The 15,673-nt window shown below is 55.7% G+C and overlaps 1 protein-coding gene across 2 annotated transcripts; it reads left to right on the plus strand.

Moving 5' to 3' along the window:
* The first annotated feature begins 4,562 nt into the window (after positions 1 to 4,562).
* On the plus strand, positions 4,563 to 13,805 carry LOC111157679 (malonyl-CoA-acyl carrier protein transacylase). 2 transcript variants are annotated; one of them, XM_022519298.1, is made up of 4 exons: positions 4,563 to 5,029; positions 6,591 to 6,678; positions 9,374 to 9,591; positions 12,221 to 13,805. In XM_022519298.1, the coding sequence occupies exons 1-4, from the start codon at positions 4,610 to 4,612 to the stop codon at positions 12,632 to 12,634; spliced, it is 1,140 nt and encodes a 379-aa protein (XP_022375006.1). In that variant the 5' UTR covers positions 4,563 to 4,609; the 3' UTR covers positions 12,635 to 13,805. The 2 variants fall into 2 exon arrangements, with proteins under 2 accessions (XP_022375006.1, XP_022375008.1); XM_022519300.1 differs by lacking the exon at positions 12,221 to 13,805 and adding an exon at positions 7,087 to 7,151 and having other exon boundaries at positions 9,374 to 9,433.
* Positions 13,806 to 15,673: the final 1,868 nt, after the last annotated feature.

Here is a 15,673-nt window from a genome sequence, read left to right on the forward strand (position 1 = left end):
TATCACTGCAGCCCGGGGGCTGTTCTGGCCACCTTGGGCTAACTTGGTCAAGCAGGGCCCCTCAGCCTGCAGGAGCCGAAGTGGCCCAAACCGATCCTTGGGGGACCATGTGAACTCTTGTCACCAACCATAGCGGCTAGCCTCCTGGGCGGCAGTCGGAAAAATTAAGCCCTGCCGTGTTGGCCATTGTGAGCCTTTCCTGCTTCAACTGCTTTGATATAAAGACAAGCATAATCCAGTCTGGACTGTTTCTTTTTCTTACGATTTTATTTTTTTTTAAGATTTTATTTATTTATTTGACAGACAGAGATCACAAGTAGGCAGAGAGGCAGGCAGAGAGAGGGAGGGAAGCAGGCTCCCTGCTGAGCAGAGCACCAGATGCGGGGGCTCGATCCCAGGACCCTGAGATCATGACCTGAGCCAACAGCAGAGGCTTTAACCCCCTGAGCCACCCAGGCGCCCCTTTCTCCTGATTTTAAAAGAAATTAAAACATTTCCCTGGGTCCCTGAAAGTATTGTGGCCCCAGGCACTGCGCCCGCCCTACTGGATGAACTCGGTCTGGCCACACCTCCCAGCAAGCTGCCAGCCCTCACCCTCTTCCTGTAAGGAGGTGCCTGTGGCTTGGCCAAACGACGACACCCTTACCTCCCCCAGAAGACCCGAGGGAAGGAGACAAGGCAGCTTCCTCCAGCCTCACCCCTACTACACATGGGGCTCAAGGAAATTTCTGCCCCCAAGTGTCTGCTGCATGCCAAGGCCAAAGGGAAGGGGCCGAGAACAAACACTCGAGGCTCCCTGCCCTCCTGAAGCTCACACAACCTACGGGTCGGAGGGGTTCACACTGGAGGTCTGCATGCAGATGCTCCCCCCACTGGTCTTGGAAGCTTCCCCTTACAGCTTTCTCCCTCCTGTCCAACTTGACGGACCCCTCCCGAGCCTGGGGAGCAACCACTGTCCCTCCTCTGAGCAGCAGCCGCAGCCCCCAGCTGGCCCCCAGCCCCCCTCTTGTTCCTGCCACTCCCCTCCTCTGCCGAGGACCCTCCAAAGCTCCCACTACTTAGGGTCCTGTCCCAACCTTTTCCCCTGGCCCTGAGGTCAAGCTGACCACCCCACCCTTTCCCACCTTTGTGCCCCTGTCTAGGTCACCCCCGACCCCACCCCCACCCTGGGCAAGTCCACATGTCTGAGTTGGATGGCTCTCCAGTGTCCTGCCAGAAAGCTCTTCCAGAACCCCAAGTCTGGGCCACCCCCATTCTAAGTGGGCAATGACTTCTGAACTCCATAGCACTAAACACAGAGCCTCTCTTGGGCATTTGGCATATATACTAAGCATCTCAGGTGGCCAGGTCTGGGCCGAACCCTAGAGGATTTGACACAAGCAAAACCTACCTATAGACTTGGTTGATCTAGGAACAAGGAATGGAAACACCCTCCCAAGCCCTGGAGGATTAACCCCACTTCACAGGCTCAGAGAGGATAAGGAACATCCCAGGGTCACACAGCTGGTCAGCCTTGGAGTCAGGATTCCCATTCAGGCACCCCCCAGGATCTGCACCGGTGGGTCATTCAGCTTCCCGTTTCCAAGTGTGATTCAAGTACAGTATAGCCTTGTATTTTATTTATGTGTTTACTTAATTACATGAGTAACCCAAATTTATTGCAAAGGAATTGGAAAACACAGAGGAAAAAAAAAAATAAAGCAACTTCCTCTCCCACCGCCTAGAGCAAAGTACTGTCAACACTTCAGTGAGTGTTTGCATGACTTTTTCTTTTTTTTAAAGATTGTATTTATTTATTTGACAGAGAGAGAGCGACAAAGCATGAGCATGGGGAGAGGGAGGGCCCGAAGGAGAGGGAGAAGCGGACTCCCTGCTGAGCAAGGAGCCCAAGGTGGGGCTCAATCCCAGGACCCTGGGATCATGACCTGAGCTGAAGGCAGACACTTAAGGACTGAGCCACCCAGGTGCCCCTGCATGACTTTTTCTAAGCATATCACACCTATCTTTACAAGAATGCCTTCATGCTACAAATGATTTTATAATTTTTCTTCCCCTTACAATAAATCAGATGCCCCTTTCTACAGTAACAAACATTTGCTGCCTTGGTTTTCTTAATTGTGAAATGCTCCATACAAGCAGAAATGTATATAAAACACTGTACGCCTTAAAATAATACTGAAAAGACACTTGCGTGTCCACCCCCCAGGTTAAGGAACAGGTGAAATGGCCCAGGGGCTTCCTGGTATTCTCTCTGCTCCGTTTACCCCAAGGTCACCTCTCATTTAACTTGTGAGTTAAACATGACTTTGCTTTCCTTTAGAAATTTTTTGAGATTTCATTTATTTATTTGAGAGAGAGAGAGAGAGAGAGCGCGCGCGCACACAAGCAGGGGGAGGGGCAACCGGAGAGGGAGAAGCAGACTCCCTGCTGAGTAGGGAGCCCTCTGTGAGGCTCAGTTCCAAGACGCTGGGAACACGACCTAAGCCCAAGGCAAACGCTTAACCAACTGAGCCACCCAGGCACCCCACTGCTTTACTGTGTTTAATTTCCAAGAGATTCTTATTTGCTTTCTAAATGTTCTTTTTAAATATAACTTTCTGTTCATTTTTCATGGATACAGCCAGTTCTCTTACCTCTCTACTATCTGTGATAGTTTTCTTTTAAAAAAATTATTTTCTTCTCAGTATCTAAATCCTATGCACTGTGGGTTTTTTGTTTTGTTTTGTTTTCTGTTGTAAGAGGCTTTCCTCAGATGCTTGGGAATCCTTGGCTGGCTGCTCATGATTAGGAGGGAAGAAAATAAGTCTATGGACAGCATTTGTTGGTTTAGCATCACTGTAAGTTGGAACTTGGGGGGCCATTTGTCTGGGTACTTCCGGGACTGTCAATGTCTTTCAGATTTCTTCTTGGACTGGTCAGATTCTCCAGGGTCCCTCAGTCACTTGTGTGGAGGGTAAGGGTCTAGCTTTGGGTTTCTGGGAGCTTAGTGGGGGAGAACACCCCGCCTTCAGTATTCACCTGTTTTGGCGAAGTACCCACATTCACCACTGTCCCTGGCCCGTCCAGCCCTTTCCAGAGCTAAACCCCAGAAGTTTGCCAGAGTGAGGGAGGGGCACCACTCAGTGGCTAGAGACAGGGGTCTATAGATCTGTTCTTCAAAGACACCTTCAAATAATCCTCTTTATTTTAACCTTCTTTCACCCTTAGCTCTACAAGCGGCTAGAGCTGCCGGTCCCCAAGCCTTTGAGAAGGCTCTTGTATGGAGGACGGTGGCTCAGCTCTCCACACTGTCCAGAAGAATTTGGTTGTCCAGGGGGCCTGGGTGGCTCAGTGGGTTAAAGCCTCTGCCTTCAGCTCAGGTCATGATCCCGGGGTCCTGGGATCGAGCCCCACATGGGGCTCTCTGCTTAGCAGGGAGCCTGCTTCCCTTCCTCTCTCTCTGCCTGCCTCTCTGCCTACTTGTGATCTGTCAAATAAATAAATAAAATCTTTTAAAAATAATAATAATTTGTCAGTCTGGAGTCAGCTAAGTCAGGTAATACTGGTCTTCCAGCTTTTCAGCTTGCAAGGGTTCTTTCCTTTCCTGTTCTCCCAGTCCTTGTGGATTAGAAGGTTCCCCTCCTGCGGATTTATGGGCTTCTGCAGGCATTGTGAGCTCTGCTCATGTCTTAACCTGAGAATCTCCTCCGCGTCTTTGATGACCACAGAGTGGTATAGGTTTGCAGTAACCCGTTTAACGAATCTCCTCTCGTCGAATATAGGGCTTTTCCCCATTTTTTCCTTGTCAAAAGCAAGGCTGCATTGGCTGTTCCGAGAGTTAGGGCTTTGCGCATCCGATTCTTAGACAAACTCACTGAAGTCGCTTTGCTGGTGTAATTCCGTCTAGATCTTTCTCGTTATGAGTGTGTGTTGGGGCGTGGGGGTGTCTGTTGGTCTCCCCGGCCCGCAGGCAGGCTGGCAGGGAACGAGAGAGGAGCAGAGGGCAGGTGGGGGTGAGGGGGTGAGGTCGGAGTTAGCCCCCCGGGACCCCGCCTCCCCGCACTGCTCCGAAGCCCGGAACCCGTCTCGGATCCCGCTTCCGTCTCTAACCACCTGCGCCTCAAGACGTGGAGCCTTCGACCAGGGATGGAGGATAGCGGCACCCGCCATCGCGCTGCTGTGAGGCATCAAAGAAACTGATGTCTGAGAAATATCCCGGGCGTTGTCGGGGGGCGGATACGAACCGGCGGCTTCCACGGTCCCGTGCGGTTTGCAGGGGAGACGGGGGCAGAGCTGCTCGCTTGCGGACTGCACGGCGCCGCTGAGAAACCAGACGGAGAAGCAACGCGGAACCGTCTCAAACCCGCTCACAGGCGAGGTGGAAAGAGCGAGACACTGAGTTCGCTGTTCGTTCAGGATCTGCGGGAGGACGGCGGGGCCGCGCGGGCTTTCCTCGCTCCTGCGCGGGTTTCCCTACGCGCCTGGGGCCGGAACTCGTCGGCGCGGAACCTTTCTTCCCGCCCCCGGGTGCCGCGGCCCGCCCGGCGGGAAATGCGTCAGGGACCGCGCCGCGCCACCGCCCCCCCGGCCTCCGTCGCCCCGGTAACGCGCGGAGGGCCCCTGCCTCACCATGATCCTGCGGGTGGCGCGGGCCGCGTGGGCCCGGGGCTGGGGCGCGGGTTGCCGCCGCGGCGCCGCGGACTTCCCGCTGCCCCCGCCGCGCGCCGTGGACGTGGCGGAGCTGCTGCGAGACGCCACGGCCACGGAGGAAGAGCCGCGGGAGGCAGCGGCGCGGCGGCCGCCGGGCCAGTGCTCGGTGCTGCTCTTCCCGGGCCAGGGCAGCCAGGTGGTGGGCATGGGCCGGGGGCTGCTCCGCTACCCGCGCGTCCGCGAGCTCTACGCCGCCGCCCGCAGCGTGCTGGGCTACGACCTGCTGGAGCTGAGCCTGCACGGGCCGCAGGAGGCCCTGGACCGCACGGCGCACTGCCAGCCCGCGGTCTTCGTGGCCTCGCTGGCCGCCGTGGAGAAGCTGCATCACCTGCAGCCCGCGGTGAGGCCCGCCGCCCCGCCGCCCGCCGGGGAGGACGCGCTGTGCCCGGGCTCCCGCCTGCCAGGCGCGCGCTCCCACGTGGGACGCAGTGAGCGGAGGCTTGTCGAGTTCCCGCCGAGGTGGGAGCGGGGGGCGCGGCGCTGGGGCGGCCCGCGAGTTAGGGGAGGGGGTTGGTGAATAAAACACGGTGTGAACGACTGGGCGTGTTAAGTGCGGTGTTGCAGAGCGGAAAACAGCAGGGAAAGCGGCTGAGGAGTCTGGGCTGGACTGCGATTTATTCTACTTATTTTTTTAAAGTTACTATTATTATTATTATTATTATTATTACTACTGTTCTCTACACCCACCCTGAGGCCCAAACTCACGACCCCCAGATCAAGAGTCGCATGTCCCACCTACAGAGCCTGGGCTGCGATTTTTAAATTTTTATTTATTTTGTGTGTGTGTTTCTTTTTACTTTTTTTTAATTTGAATTCAGTTAATTAACATGTAACGTTTTATCAGTTTCCGAGGTAGAGTTAGTGATTCCACGGGTGCATATAACACCCTGTGCTCGTTCCATCAGTGCCCTCCTTATGCCCTTCGATTTTACTTATTTGACAGACAGAGATCACAAGTAGGCAGAGAGGGGGAAGCAGGCTCCCCACTGAGCAGAGAGCCCAATGCAGGGCTGGATCCCAGGACCCTGAGATCATGACCTGAGCCAAAGGCAGAGGCTTTAACCCACTGAGCCACCCAGGCGCCCCGCCCCTGAACGATTTTAAATGATCCTCAGTCATTTGTTACTAAATGATTTTAGAAGGATGAACTCCAACCTTGAATGAGGGCCCATTAAGAGGATGGTGTGACTATGTCACTGCACTTGAAGGTGCGCATTGGTGGCTGTTATCATTTGATAATATCAGAACAGTAAACGTGAAGCTTCTGCTGTAAACCCTGCACTCCATTCTCACAACCGCGTTGGGGAAACACAGTTACTTTGTGGGTGAGGCAAGGAGACTCGGACACGTAACAGAATTAGTGAAGTGGTGGTCGTGGCATTCACGGAGCCCTTACCCTCGGCCAGGTCTGTGCTTAAGCGCGTGAGAGACATTATTTTGGTGTCATCCCTGGAGCCCTGTGAGGTAGGTCCTGCCCTTTCCCCAACCCGCAGATGGACAGCCGAGGCTCGAAGTTAGGGAACTTTCCCAAGCTAAGAATCAAATTCAAGAGACTGAGTCACTCCTCTGTGTACCTCCCTCCGGCCCCCTGGGCCTGAGAGGCATCTCCAGGGCAGAGACAGAAGGATCCAGAGCCCTGGGTTGGAGACAGGGCTCCACCAGAATCAGGCAGCGGGCTTTAACTCGCCAGCAAAGTTCCTCATCAGTGAAAGTGCTGGTTCAGGGCTTGTCAAGGCCACTTCTGTTTGTGTCCTCTTCTAGCCAGAGCACCAGGCTGGTGGCTCCCTATTCCTGGCTCCTTGAGCCTCTGAACACCCTGCCAGCTTGCAGTGCAGAGCCCCCGACCGAACCCCTCCCCCACCCCTAGACCTTGGCCTCATGTCCTGCGTCTGTCACTACAGGTGGTTGAGAACTGTGTTGCTGCTGCTGGATTCAGTGTGGGAGAATTCACAGCCCTAGTGTTTGCTGGAGCCATGGAGTTTTCTGAAGGTACACAGGAAGGGGTTTGGTTTGGTGCCGGGGTCTTTTCTTGCTGGGTTCACTGGGGACTAAGGACACTGCCAAAAATAATTCTGGAGCCACTCAGGTGATGGAGAAGGGAGCACATGGGTGAGAATGACGTTGGGAGGACCAGACTTCACCTTGAATCCCTTTTAAGCCTGAAGGGTTCCTCGGGGATTTTCCTTTTGTAGTCTCCTGAACTCTGCTTCCTTGACTGTCCCCCACCCTGTCCTGGGTGCTCTCAGTCCACTCCCACAGCACCAGTGCCTGTCACATGACAGATGGCCGGCAGATAGTCATGGAGTGAAAAAGGAAATGAACGTTTGATCACGAGCTTACTAGTTTCACTTAAGATTTTTGCTCATAGTGAAACCAGTTAAACTGTTTTGCTTATAGTTAAATACGAGCAAAGGATGTGAACAGACCTTTCTCCAGAGAAGATATACAGAAACGGCCAACAGGTATGCGAAGAGATAGAGATATTCAGCATTACTAATCATTAGGGACGTGCGGATCAAAACCACACCTTATACCCACTAGGGTGGCTTCGATTAAAAAATATATAATAAGAATAATAATAAGTGTTGGCAAGAATGTGAACAAATCGGACCCTCAGGGACACCTGGGTGGCTCCGTCGGTTAAGCCTCTGTCTTCAGCTCAGGTCATGATCCCGGGGTCCTGGGATCGAGTCCCACATCAGGCTCCTTTCTCAGCGGAGAGCCTGCTTCTCTCTTTCACTCTCCCTTTGTGTTCTCCCCCACCCCAAATAAATAAATAAAAAGCTTACAAAGGAAAGAAAAATAGGACCCGCAGACGTGGCTAGAGAGAGTGTAAAATGGTGCAGCCACTGTGGAAACCAGTTTGACGGTTCAAGCCGTTGCACACAGAACTACCATACGGCCCAGTGGTTCTGCAGGAATATGCCTAAGAAATAAAAACATACGTCCATACAGAAAAACCTCTGCACAAACATTCCCAGCAGTATTCAAAATAGCTCCAAGATGGAAACAGCCCAGATACCCCTCATCAAAACAAATCATGCTCAGTCCGTGCAATGAGTGTCCTTCAGCCGTAACAGGGATAAAGGGCTGATACTACCCCATCCACTACCTACATGAGCCTTCAAAGCCTGCTCGGTGAGAGAGGAGGCCCCTTTTGTGTGAAATGTCCAGAATGTACAAATCCAGAGATAGCAGCTAGAGGTTTCAGGGGTGGAGGGCAGAGGAGAGGAGAGATGGGAGTGATATGGGGTGTTTTATGGAGGGAGGGAAAGCTTTGAAACTAGAGCAAGCTGGTGGTTTACCAGTGAACTACATATTTGAAACATTGTATTTTATGTATTTATTTTACTTCAGTGTTTTATTTTTTTTACTTCAGTGTTTTTAAAATAACAGCATTATAGCATGGTTAAGGAAATGCTAAAAAAAAAATGCTGCATATGCACATCTCCGAATAAAACTGTTTTATACACACATAGTTTTCTGCACACATAAATGCAGAGCTAGAGCCTGTGTATGTCCTGTGTTTTCTCACTTGACATTTTGCAGTTGTTAATGCCTGCACGGGAGGACTTCCCCGTGCCCTCTCCACTTTGCTGTGGGTTCTCGGCTACTTCGTACCTCAGGCCGTCATTGTATTTGCTCCGCCGTTTGCTCCCTGTCTGTGTAAGGGGCCAAGAGTCCAGTACAAATGTATGTAGGTGCTGAGGGAAGGCAGATGTGTTAGAGGAGGGGAGCAGGCCGTGCCCTCAGAGCCTCTCTGTGGTCCCAGGAAACTCTGGACTAGTCCCTTAACCTCTCCTTGGCCCCGTCATCCCCTCCCCCAGGGAGCGGACCCAGGACCGGGAGGACAGATGTCCAGTCGTCACAGGCCTTCTTACATCACGATCGTGGGAGCTGCCTGCCCCGGGCACAGACCTCTCACCTTGCACTTGAGCCGCGGCCAGGGCCCTGCGTTGCTCTTCAGTTGCCCTTAGCAGCCGCAGCTTCTCCAGCTCCAAGTGGCGGCAGTAAGGCCTGATGTAGGGGACTCCTGTGGTGTTGAAACTTTCGTTCCCAGTTTTCGCAACAATCCAGGCAGATTAGTATCATCCTCATTCTGCTCACTGAAAATTTGACCGGAAAGGTCATGCCTTGTCCAAAACACTGTATGTGGCTCAGAGTCTGCTCCTGTGCACCCCGCTCCCCGCACCAGGCTTTCTCACCGGCAGCATGTCGACGTTTTGGACCAGATACTAACTTGGTGGTGGGGCCCTGCGTTGTAGGATGTGGGGCGGCATCCCTGACTCCCCCAGATGTCCGTAGCAAACATACCTGCGCCCCCCCCCCCACGCACACACACACTCGGCTGTTGTGATAATCACAGTGCACCCCAGACCTTGCCTTGAGGCAAAATCACACCTGGCTAAGGGCCCCGTCCCACAGCAAGCCAGCTTGAAGGCTGCGAGCTCCGTGTTTTCATGTGTATAGTGCCAAGGACGGCGCCCGCCTCTCAGGATGGTGGTGCCGTCTCAGCAAAGTAGATAGAGGTGGGAAGAACCGTGGCCCTGGGGACTGCTGATAACTACCAGCCTCCGCTTCTCCAGCACGCTGTGTGGACTCGCGCTTCGTCTCACAGCTCTGGGCTTCCCCCACCTTCCTCACATACCCTGATTTTTTTCCAAATGTACTTCTTTCTGGATAGGTTTGTATGCAGTGAAAGTCCGAGCTGAGGCCATGCAGGAAGCGTCGGAAGCTGTCCCCAGTGGGATGTTGTCTGTCCTCGGCCAGCCTCGGTCCAAGTTCAACATTGCGTGTTTGGAAGCCCAGGAGCACTGCAAGACTTTGGGCATAAAGAACCCCGTGTGCGAGGTGGCCAACTACCTCTTTCCTGATTGCAGGGTGATCTCAGGACACCTGGAGGTTGGTGCTGATGGGAACAGCCTTCCTAAACCCCAGTCCGCAGAGAATGTTGGAACTGTCCCACCCACACTAGGAAGCCCATGGTGGTGTGATGGGTGCTCTGCCAAGCTGTGGTCTGTGGGAAGTATTTGAGGGCAAGGGGTGGGGCGAGCCCTGCAGAGGGAGGCAAGAGGCTGGGATGCCATCCCCACTGCACCATGCATAGGCCAGGCCCTTGAGCAAATCACCCCGCCCTCCTAGAAGGTAAAGGGGTTGGACCAGATGATCCCCAGGGCCTTCCTGTAGTAAATTCTGGGGTTCTCACAACCTTTGGTTGCTCCCTTAGCAAAAGGAGGAGCCATTCCTGCTAGGTTACTCCGCCCCACTGTGCCTTGTCTTAGGGGTCTGCTTTTATCCAAGTTCAAGTTCTTTTTCTTTCCTTCTGTACTTCCTTCCATTCACGCTTCCCTAGACATTTCTCAAGCAGCTCCTCTGTAACAAGCACTGAGGGGACATGGGCCGATAAGCCAGGAACGGGTGACTGTGTGTTTGGGGCACAGTAGGGGTCAGGCTGGCTGCCAGGAGGCCTCAGGAGGTGACACCGGGAATGGTGTGTGGAGGGTGTGTTTGTGGGAAGGGGGTGTCCCCAGCAGGGAGGCCGCGACCAGCTGATGTCAAAGGACAGCTGGGTCCTGGCCCCGGGATGCTGAGTGAGTCCATGCTAGATCCTGCACGAGGGGCTACAGCTGCAAGGCCCATGTCTACACCACTCGAGTCCTATAGGCCTTGCTTGTGTCCTGGTGCTCCCCAGGAGGGAGTCCCATGCGTGTGTTATACACAAGGAAGCTGAGGCAGAGCGAAAGGCTAGAGCTTAGAGATGGTGGCGGCAGAACGGAGCTCCAGTCTGCCTCATTCTTCCTTGTCCACTCGACTGTACTCCGTCTCCCATCCCATGAGGCCTTGCCCGTCTGCCCGGTGTCTGTGTGAATCTCCTCGGAACCAGCGAGTCTCTCTTGTGACAGTCCTGAGAGGACGGGAAGATGGGTGACAGTGGCCCCACGCTGCTTGTGGAGCTCATTGCTCGTTCCCATTAATGGCCTTGGAAACCCCAGAAGTGGGTGGGGAGGGGCCCCAAACAAGGGCTGGCATCTCCTCGCGCAGCCCCCAGACAGCTGGGTGCGCGGGTGAACGACCCCTCGGATTCTCAGCGTTCGCCTTTCGGTGCCAAAGCAAAAAGCTCAGGTGAGGGCAGGGCTTCCCTAAGCAGGAGGGTCCCTTTGCAACCACGGATGATGGGACAAAAAACCTTTGGCCTCTGCCTCCTGGGCCCCGAGGCTGTGGCCTTGGCCTTGACTCCTGTGGGCCCCACCTAGGATGTGGGCAGGATGAGTCCAGAGGCCTTAAACGTGGAAAGCACTTGGAGATGCTGAAATGATGCTTTGGCCTCCTGCAGGGCAGGGCCCACTGAGACGGGTGAACAAGTGCCATCCAGTCGGACATCCGAACCCTTCCTGCCCTCTGGAGGCACATGCAGCCATCCCGTCACATGGTTTTTCCCAGTGGACCTGTATGGGCTCGGCATACAAGACAGTTGCTAACCGTCACGTAGCACTTGGGCGCCAGAGTTTACCTTGATAACCTGTGAGATAACTAGGGTGCTCCCCCTTTCCTAGATGAGGGAACTGAGGCACGGAGAGGCAAGGCACAATCACCCCAGGTTAGGCAGCCGCTGGGACCTTGACTCACCTTCCGTCTTCCTGGGAACAGCGGGCCCAGCCCCCGCGCCGCTGCGGATGGTGACAGGCCAGAGGCAGGGCCGGAGAGACGGCGACAGACAGCCACAGGAAGCCCTTCGGCGGGAAGGGCCATCTGGGTGGCAGGCCCCAGGCCATATCCTGGAGGCCTAGGATCTCTTAAGAATATCTAATATTTTTTTAAATATTTGTGAATTATGTTGTTTGCAAACAGGGCCAAGTTTGGGCCTCTTAGCCTGGGAGGCCCCGTCTGAGCTGAGACGCCCTTCAAGGCAAGGCTTTTGGCTTCCAGGAGACAGAGCTCCTTTCTTCTCTAGAGTAAGCTCAGATGAGGGGCTTCTGATCGAAAGACACGAGGCCTGGAGTCTCCAGAATTTTCATCTCGAGGGTTACGCCGTAGTAAGAAAACGGGCTTGTTAGAAGCTGTGCAGGGTGGCGGGCTTATAACTGAAAACTCGCACTAGACCGTGTGTTCTCATGTTGCCAGACTCCTTCACACCTCCCGTCCCATTGCTTCCCAGCAACCCCATGAAGCCGCTGAGATTGTGCTCATTTTGTGGATGACAGACGGCGAGAGGCTGAATGGGAGTGGGGTGCTGGGGTGGACACGCTCCCCAGCCTCGGCCTTTCAGCCTCATCGGGGTCACCTGCCCGGGTGGGCTGTGTGAAGGGTCATGGCCCCAGAGGAGGATTTCCGGGCCGCCGTGTATACAACTGGTTTGTACTGGAAAAAAGAGGGGAAGGGAGCCCGTCCTCGCAGCTGTCTGCGGGGTGAAGCGTGCGGATGTGCCCATAGCATCTTCTGTCCGCAGGACCGGGGCCAGTGGAGGCCGCCTTGCCAGGCATTTCCTCTCCTAAGATGTCCTTGGCTAAAACTTCCTTTCTTTTCCTTCTAGGCGCTGCAGTTCCTGCGGGAGAATTCCTCCAAGTATCACTTCAGGCGCACCAAGATGCTGCCCGTTAGCGGGGGCTTCCATACCCGCCTCATGGAGCCGGCCTTGGAGCCCCTCGAACAAGTTCTAAAGTCGATCGGTGTCAGGAAGCCTCTGGTGTCCGTCCACTCAAACGTCGACGGGAACAGATACATGCACCCCAGACACATCCAGAAGCTGCTGGTGCGGCAGGTGGTCTCCCCGGTGAAGTGGGAGCAGACGATGCATGCCATTTACGAGAGGAAGAGGGGCACGGAGTTCCCCCAGACTTTCGAGGTGGGGCCTGGGAAGCAGCTGGGAGCCGTCCTGAAGAGCTGCAACCTGCAGGCCTGGAGGTCGTACCAGCACGTGGAGGTGCTGGAGGATGACGGGACCTAGATCAGGCCCCCCGCCCCCACGGTGGGAGCTCCTGGTGCCTGGGATGGCAGGGGCACAGCTTAGGAGGGAGAAGGGGACCCAGTTGGCGCTGCAGCGGGCCTGGACCCGCCCCGTCTGTCCCTAGGCCTCCTCGTCCAAATGACTGGGAGGCCCTGTTTGCAAAGTGCTTTGAAGGCCACATAAAAAGCCCGAAAGCAAGTATTTCTTGACCTGCCGAGGTCTGTTTCTTCCCCTGAGATGTGTTCCAGGGCTGGTGGGGGGGGAAGCCGCAGCAGGGCCAGAGAGTTCCAGGGACCCCGGAGGCAGACCTCATACCTCTGGGCTCCTTTGTAAAACAGGCTGAGACCACCTGGCCGGCAGGTGTGCTCAGGAGGCTGGGAAGGCTCAGCCTGTGGCCTGTCGCGCCCTACCGCATCACCACGTGGGGACCACAGGCATACTGGCGTGGCCACCAGGCAGGCCAGTGCCAGAGGGGCCCCACTGCCCCACGAGCCCATGCGCCCCCACAGCCGGAATCTCAGCCCTTTCGTCACCGAAAGCAAAGGGCTTCCAGATGTAGCTGGCCTTGGCGGCCATTCTGTCCACCCCACACTCAATCGCTGGGAGACTCCGTCCTACACTGGTTTATCTTCCCAACAGCCAGTACTGAGCGCCTGCCGGCTACCTGTGAGGGAGTGGCCTCCCCCCTTGGGGGGAAGAGATCCTTAGCCAGGTAGGAAGGGTTTAAGGAGGCTGGCTGAGGGCCCTGTTTCCCTGCAGACGGTGATCGCTAAGGGTCTGCTCCGTGCCTGTGACCTCCCATGGCACAGCCACACCCCGGGAGTCGACGAAGGTTCTGGACATGTGCGGCTCCGCTGATAACAAGGAGAAGTCACGTTCTGGACATCTCAGTGGCTTTTTCACCCGTCAGCGATAGTGGGAAACTCGTCCGGGTGTGAGATCTCTGTGTTTGTCCATAAATGTTGGCTGTGGTGTAGACACCTGTCAAATCCAGGGTAGGTTTCGCATTTTCAGTTCTGCAGGGTTTCTCAGCAGGGGCGCCGTCAGCCTCTGCACAGTACTGGCCTTCGTTGCGTGGGACTGTCACTCACAGTGTGGGCCGCTGTCCTGGCTCCCGGCCACTCTGCGCCAGGAGCCCTTCCAGATGTCATGACCTCCCCACATGCCCACGTGTGTCCACAGCCCTGGCCGAGAGCCCTGCATAGGACGAGGGAAACATCTTTCCCATGGCCTGAGTCTGCGTTCTCTGGAGTTCAGTGGAGAACGATCTCTTAAAACTTCCATTTTAAGAAATTTTCAAACATTCGCAAAGAAACTTGCTATTATTATTTTTGGTGGGCAGCAAAGCGAAGTTCGGGGAGTAGTACAGAGCTCCCCAAGAGGGAGGGGACCCAGAGGGTTGCCCAAACCTTGCTATTATTTTTAAAGAGTGCAGAGTCTGTGGGAACCCTCTTCCGAGCGCTGCGGTAGCCAGCGACCCTGGGACTCTCTGTAGTCTGGGCTCAGGTGCTCTGGCTGTGCTGTGGGCAGGACAGCATCGCAGTCACACTCTGCAGAGCACGGTCCCACGTGAGGGAGCCCCGGAGAAGCGGCGGAGGGTGAGTGTTCCCGCGTGGCAGGCCTTTCTGCTTCTCTGGGCACGGCCCTTCTCCTCAGGGCCCGGCCAGGCTCCAGGCCAGAAGAGGGAGAAGGAACAGCAATCAAAGGGCATATGGTGTTGCCTTAAGGTTGGTTCCAGAAAGCTGACGACCGTCTCTGCCAGCACTGCAGGGGCCGCCCAGCGGGGGAACAAAGGTGCGGGCAGGCAGCGTTCACCTCCACTGTGGGAGCCCTGGGTGGGGTAGATGGGCCCTCGCCCCCCCCCCCACCCCTGCAGACTTTGAGTCTGGGTGAGTGGCAGAAGCACGGGGTGGAGAGGGGAGTTCTGGGGGGGCCCAGGGCAAGGGCCTGTTCCTTGGTAGCATCTGCCCCCTTGAGGAGACCACCCCGCGCCACCATCGTTCCCATGGTGCCGGCCCGCCCCAAGGTAGGAATCACAGCTGCCACCACGTTTGTGTCCCACGCCCGTGGAGACCCTGGGCTCGTTTCTCTTCCCAGCGGCTTGCCTCCCTCAGCCAGCCCAGACCTGGGTGCCTGGAATGAGTGGGTTTCCCTAGGCACGTGCTCTCTGAGAATCAGCTCTTGCCTCCTCATCTCCAGAAATCTTGACTGGACCAAGGGCCGTGATCAAAAGCCTCTAAAACCTCGAAGATGATGGGCCCCTCATGCCCCCGCAGCCTTGTCACCTCCTCTGGGAAGGGGCTTCACTGTTTCCAGTGGCCTCCACCCCAGGCTCCCAGAGGGTAGGGGTGTGTGTCCCACCCCCCAGCCCGTGGCAGTGCCCCTGGGCCCCGCTGCAGAGGGGCCACAGGAGATGGGAGCATCCTGGGCTGATGGTCTAGGGATCATGAGGCTGCTGGGTGACCATGTCACCCCTGCCCCCTTCCTAGGAGGGATGGGCCTCCAGTCCTTCCTTTTTGGGGTTGGATGATATCTGCTATCGCTGTTGCTAAACACCTGTTTGCAGCTTGTGGAAGTTGCCACGTGGACCAGCCAGGCTGGGTCTGACCGTGACCCTTTCCCCATCTGGGCCTTGGTCTCACCACCCCCCACAGGCTGGACTGGAAGGCATCAGTGAGCAGAAGATCCCAGGCTGGTTGGGGTCAGAGGACCCCAGTGCCACTCTGGTCTGACCCCTTTCTTTTCTGGGCCTCAGTTTCCCCCTTGCAGGCTGGGCCGTCTTGAGCAGATCAGTCAAGTGCCAGCTCCACGTCGGCTTTGCGGGTCAGGAGGCTGCCCCTCGTGTGGGGGTACAGAAGCTGGCAAGCTCCTCACGGCCCCGGGGTGCGCATGAACAGACAAGACGGTCGATCAGACTCCAGCCCAAGCTGGTTTATCCACCCTCATGCTCAGGCAGGTCTCCCACCCCAGGGCCTTTGTATGTGCTGCTCCCCTAGCACTAAGGAGGACACTTATCTATCCTTCATTCTCTCCACAGCC

This window comes from Enhydra lutris, unplaced genomic scaffold (genome assembly GCF_002288905.1).
Source record: "Enhydra lutris kenyoni isolate GAN:26980312 unplaced genomic scaffold, ASM228890v2 scaffoldscaffold55, whole genome shotgun sequence".
NCBI classification, from domain to species: Eukaryota; Metazoa; Chordata; class Mammalia; order Carnivora; family Mustelidae; genus Enhydra; species Enhydra lutris.

What these genes read in the sequence shown, in the direction of transcription:
- LOC111157679 (XM_022519298.1), top strand. Translation starts at nt 4,610, where the DNA reads ATGATCCTGCGGGTGGCGCGGGCCGCGTGGGCCCGGGGCTGGGGCGCG. An exon ending in TGCATCACCTGCAGCCCGCG is followed by an intron (nt 5,030 to 6,590) that starts GTGAGGCCCGCC and finishes CTGTCACTACAG; the next exon opens with GTGGTTGAGAACTGTGTTGC. An exon ending in AGCCATGGAGTTTTCTGAAG is followed by an intron (nt 6,679 to 9,373) that starts GTACACAGGAAG and finishes CTTTCTGGATAG; the next exon opens with GTTTGTATGCAGTGAAAGTC.